Source organism: Nicotiana tabacum, chromosome 17, assembly GCF_000715075.1.
Source record: "Nicotiana tabacum cultivar K326 chromosome 17, ASM71507v2, whole genome shotgun sequence".
In the NCBI taxonomy this organism is placed as follows: domain Eukaryota; kingdom Viridiplantae; phylum Streptophyta; class Magnoliopsida; order Solanales; family Solanaceae; genus Nicotiana; species Nicotiana tabacum.
Window position 1 is genome coordinate 80,187,590 of NC_134096.1, and position 6,003 is coordinate 80,193,592.

General features: G+C 35.7%; 1 protein-coding gene across 1 annotated transcript; it reads left to right on the plus strand.

Moving 5' to 3' along the window:
• The first annotated feature begins 857 nt into the window (after positions 1-857).
• Positions 858-4,788, plus strand: LOC142171949 (uncharacterized). Its single transcript, XM_075235678.1, has 7 exons — positions 858-925; positions 1,024-1,196; positions 1,338-1,789; positions 1,851-1,967; positions 2,127-2,847; positions 3,472-3,590; positions 4,732-4,788. Exons 1-7 carry the CDS (start codon positions 858-860, stop codon positions 4,786-4,788), a joined length of 1,707 nt encoding a protein of 568 aa, XP_075091779.1.
• The last annotated feature ends 1,215 nt before the right edge of the window (positions 4,789-6,003 follow it).

Consider the following 6,003-nt stretch of genomic DNA (forward strand, 5'->3'; position numbering starts at 1 on the left):
TTGAAGTTTGGGTCACGAAGACTGGACCAACACAAGAGTTGGAGCACTTGGGCCTAGCCCATTATTTATTTGTATCAGTCTTATTCTTCTAGTCTAGGTTTTTCATTTTTTAGGGAAAACAATAGAAGGGGTTTTATTTCTTTTCTTCTCACACACGACTTTCCCCTTTTCCTTTTCCTTATGAACCTTAATCAAAAGTCTGTACATTAATGTTGATTTCTACATTTTAATATGGTATCAGAGCGGATAATCTGGTAGTCCCCGTCGTTCTACATCGACCGATGTTACCCTCGTTCAATTTCATCGAGTTTATTATCACTATTTCGACTTTCGCCGAGTTTTAGAATCTGAAGTTTTTCGTTGATTTTTTTGTTCAAATTTCGAATTGAGGAAGGTTCCTCGATTGTGTGATTCTATTTTGGTCGGAGTTTGCTGCTGATTATCGAATTTCTGTTATTTTTCGTCAAGGCTAGGGTTTTCGGTGATTATCGGAGTTCTGTTAGTCTTCACCAGAGATAAAGTTTTCCTTTCAAGTTGAATTTTTTTTTTCTCTCAAGGCCTTTCTTTTTCAGGTTGCGAAGAAGTGTGGTACACTCGTCTCTATTTATTATCTTGCATGAATTGATTGTTGTGAAATTTTGTTGTTATACTCTGTTATCATGGTTAATTCTACTCCAAACTCAAGTTCTTCTTCCCCTACGTATACTCCTGAACCCTCAAGTCCACTATTTCTCCTTCCTTCTGATTTACCAGGGGTATCCTTGGTTACTGTGCCTTTTTTCTGGGACTAGTTTTGGGGGGTTGGAGGAGGAGTATGATCGTGTCTCTGTCTGCTAGAAATAAGATAGGTTTTATCGATGGGTCTTGCACTAAGCCTACTGTGGATGCTCTCCAGTACAGGCAGTGGGACAAGTGCAATAATATGGTAATATCGTGGTTAATCAATTCACTTTCTCCAGATATAGCTGAAAGTGTATAATATTCTGAAACTGATGGAAGCATATGGAAACAATTGAATAATAGGTATGAGACTGTTAATGGAACTAAGGTGTTTGAAATAAAGAGAGAACTTGCATCTACTTATCAAGGGACTCTCGACATAGCTTCATATTTCAACAAACTTAAAAAACTCTGGGATGAATTGGGGGTTATGTGTACCAGCCATGCAAATTCTTGTGTTTGTGCTGCTAAGGAAGGTCTCTAGAAGGAGAAGGAAGATGATAGGATTCATCAATTTCTTATGGGTCTAAATGAGATTTATGTAGGGGTTAGGAGCAATATCTTGATGATGTAACCATTGCCATCCCTTGATACTGTCTACAACATTTTGTTGCAAGATGAAAAACAGAGACAGGTTGTCCCCAATACCCAATTTAACTCAGAATTAGCCTCTTTTAATGCAAATTCCAACATTAACAGATTCCCTTCTCAACTCTCATCTACAAAACAATATACACAAAGGGTGAAATTTGATTCAAGCAACCAAAAATCTAATACTACTTTGTCTTGCAAGTATTGCAAGAAACCTGGTCATACAATTGAAAAATGCTACAAATTATATGGTTTTTCATCAAATTTCAAATTCACAAAGGGAAAAAGGTCTGGTACTGCTGCAAGTGCTGAGGGGCAGATTTCTGAATCTTCTGCATTGTATTCTCCAACTGATCAAAGCTCTTTGATCCATGGTCTTACCAAAGAGCAGTACTCTCAATTGATGCAGTTGCTCAATCAGTCTACATTGGGTGATTCAGGGACTCAACCTATTCTAATGGATCTGCCAATTTTGCTGGTAGTACTTCTTTTCTTCCTATGTGTTTAAATGGTAGTTCTACTGTGTGCATGTTGACTAGTGTAGCTGGAAGGGTTTGAATAGTGGATTCAGGACTTCAAATAAGGACCTCCTTTTTAATATTACACCCCTTCTTGTTCCTTACTTATTTTCTCTACCTAATGGTTATAAAGTTAAGGTAACTTGTACAGGTTCCCTCACTTTATTACTATCTTTCACTATACACAATGTTTTGTACATTCCATCTTTCCATTACAATCTAATTTCTGTGAGTAAAGTAATAACACAATTCAACTGTTATGTGTTATTCACTTCTATTTCTTGCATAATTCTACAGGTCCATTCTATGAAGAAGCTTCTGGAGCTTGGTAGAATGGACCAAGGATTATACAAATTTCACTTCAACCATTTTACTCCTTCCATGTCACCTGATAATTCTGTTCCTCCTTTTAATAATCTAGTACATAATGCTGAATTTTCTTTACATACAAATGTTAAAAATGTGAGCCACAGTTCTGCTTGTACTTTACCTTGTGGTACTGTTCAAAATGTACAAACTGTGAATCCATGTTATGTTTTTACTTTACCTTCTTGTACTGTTCCAAATAATGTGAATAAAAATGATGTTCTTTGGCATCACAGATTGGGGCATGTTCCTTTTGTTCAAATGAAGCATATATCTTTTATCTCTAATGACTTGTCTGCTAAGCAGCCCTTTATTTGTCCTATTTGTCCTTTAGCTAGACAACCTAGGTTATCATTCCCAGATAGTTCTTCCTTTTCCACTTCATTATTTCAACTTATTCATGTTGACACTTGGGGACCATACCACACCCAAACTTACTCTAGAGCAAAATATTTCTTGACAATAGTTGATGACTATAGCAGAGCAACATGGACATACCTTTTACACTCCAAGAGCTATGCCTTCACCTTTCTTAAAGCATTCATAGCCATGATAAAGACACAGTTTCACCTTTCTGTCCAAAAAGTTAGAAGTGATAATGCCTTGGAGCTTGGTTTCTCCAATTCAGCTATTCAGTTCTTTTCTGATAATGGTATCATACATCAAACAACTTACCCACACACACCACAACAAAATGGTGTAGTAGAGAGGAAACATAGACATCTACTAGAAATGTCAAGATGCTTTAGGTTGAAACTTATCTCTATGACACTTGAGAACACTAGCATAGCAGAGGCAACCTATCTCATTAATAGATTTCCCTCTAAAGTTTTGTCCAATAAGATTCCATTTTAATTACTTTATGGGACTGCTCCTTATTCTCATTTAAAACCTTTTGGCTGCCTCTGCTATGCTAGTGTTCTCAAGTGTCATAGAGATAAGTTTCAACCTAAAGCATCTCCTTGTATTTTCATTGGCTATCCTTTTGCTAAAAAAGGGTACAAACTGTACAATCTCACCACTAAGTCTGTTGGAGTTACCTGAAGATTGGGCCACGAAGACTGGGCCAATACAAGAGTTGGAGCACTTGGGCCTAGCCCATTATTTATTTGTATCAGTCTTATTCTTTAGTCTAGGTTTTTCATTTTTCATGAATGTGTTTTTCCTTATACTTTGTCAATCTTCTTCTCCTTCTCATCATTCTCCTCCAATGCCTACCTTTTATGATTCTACTCCTGATCCTGTTACTGCTTCCTCTGTCCTACTGATCCTCCAGATCCCCCTCTCCCTACTTCTCAAATACTTGACACTCCTGATGCTCCCACCTCTGTCCACACCACTGCTTCTCCTCCTACTCCCACTTATCCTACTGTTTCTATTGAATCAACAGGCTCTGTGTGTGTGTATCACACTGAAAAGATTACCAAGAAAGAACTAAGGGAGTCCCTTTAAACTAAAAAACGAAAAGCATAGGATCCAGCAAGTAATGTCGGGCATTCTTCCTGCATTCCGTTGGTATCTGTATTTGAGAAAGACGTCTTCTTTTGCTTTTCTTATGCTCCACCCCCTGCATCCTTCTTTGCTTTTGCTTTTCTCCTTTTGCTTTGTGTACCGCTATATATGTACTAGTATTACATAAGGAGACTGTTGATTCGAATCTAACCCTCGTGGATTAGTGCTTCTTTTCCGTGGATAATTGACTGAGCGCGTAGTTTAAAAAAAAAATTAATTTTTGAATTTGTGGTGTAAAATGAGGCACATATATGTTGTATGGTTATAAATCATTGCATAAAGGTAAATTATTTCTAAATAAAATGGTCATTCTTTTTGGCATGGATTAAAAAGAAAATAAGTTCAAATAAATTGAAACGGAGGGAGTATTATATAAAAATGTGAACCAACAAAAGTCTCTTCTTGCTAAGCAGAACTTTACAAGTACGTACCAGCGTACTGGTTAATTTAATTGATCTAAAACCAATCTAAAATTCCATCATCTATCTGCTGGAATTTAATGAGCAACAAGAGAAATCAATGGTCATTTTAGTAAATCCCACAGATAGTGAAAGTTAGCATTTACAGATATTGGTAAAATGTTGAAAAACTTGTTCGGAAAATATTCCAAGTGAAATCACTTACCAATCTCAACTTTTTTATTTCAAGAGAAATTTTCTTCCAAATACAACATCAACTTCCAAATCTATTTTTCTACTTCAGCTTCAAACATATATATATTAGATATCGTCCAAACGCCTGCTATTCCAATATATCGTAGGCTATTTTGCATGAAATGTTACATAGAGACGGATTTTCCAGTGAGAATGATTTGGCCGATACACTAGTAAAAGGAGGAATGTGGGAGAGGTGACCCTTTTGAATTTTGATTGAAGTAATGATGAGTAACTCCACCTAACACAGGCCACTAGCAATTTGCCTATTGTGCATGGCCTAACAAAAGAAAAAATTATTTCTTTGTTATGCCCAGAGAACATAGCTTTCTTTCATTTTCATTTTCATTTCCATTTGGCTGTTGAAACAGATGGTTAATGGAATATGGACAGGAGCCTCTATTCTTCGCTCTGACTGCTTTGAATAAATCCTGTTTTTTTGGGTAATGTGGTTTACCCGTATATAAAGGTCTCTGATATCCTTTATTAGCATTTATGCTCTCCAGAATCGAGACAACAGCATATTATTACTACTTTTGGCTGTTCTAATATTACAAATGACAAATTATGGTTTAACTTGGTCTTAGAATTAAAACTAGTATATTGGCGGTATAGAGTCTGATCCGGTCTGGAGTAGTATGTGGGGCATAAAGGAAGTAAGAATCGTCTCCGACGATATACCGTCAAAGAATGTTTTAATCAGCTGATTTAGGAGATAAAATCGCTCAGTCAAATCTCCTATCCAAACTCTAAGCTAAAGAGCTACTTTGCTCTTCTCTATAAAAGAAAACTATAGCATTCATCTCAACCTAGCTTAGCCAACCTCATAATATGTTAGCTTTGACTATTTTAGGCTTTACCTTTGGTTGTATCTGTTTGTAAGATTTTGATGATAGCTATTTGTGCCAAAATTCATGTTCTTTTGTATTAGAAGCTATGTTTAGATTTCATGAATGTAAGGAAATAAAAAATTATAGAAAGTGTCGATAATAGCATTCCATGCACTTTAATTAACTTTTAATTTAGCTATATAATAAGTGAAAGGCTGAATACATAGGCAACCTCTTAAATTTGCCGGAATTTTTCATTTAAATAATTATCTTTTTGAGACTTAAGATAATCTCTTATATATATATATATATATATATATATATATATATATATATATATATATATATATATATATATATATACACACACACACACATCACTACTGTGTACAGGATGCAGCCATGTTAGCAAAGGCTTGACACTGTAAGTAGCAACAGCATTTAACTAAAAGCTAGAACAATCACACTATCAAAAGTCTTAACGTCGCTCATGAAACTAGCATTGCAACCAGAACAGCAATTCTATCAATTCTCAGCTAATGCTAAAAAAGAAAAGGAGATATAGAACTGTTCTTACTTAATATCAACAGAAAGACACCTATACCAAACGCCTCTAAGCAATAGGGCCAGCACCAAGATGAAATTTGACATGCCAAACATGAAGGATAGAATGCACCAAAATGGTCTTCAAAACTAGGAGAGGAAGTTACTTACCAAACTGAGCTAAAACACCAAAGAAGGACCTAATGTTATCCATATGAAGAATAAAAAAATGAGAGAAAATGTGCATGAGCAGCAGTAAAATAGAAGCAT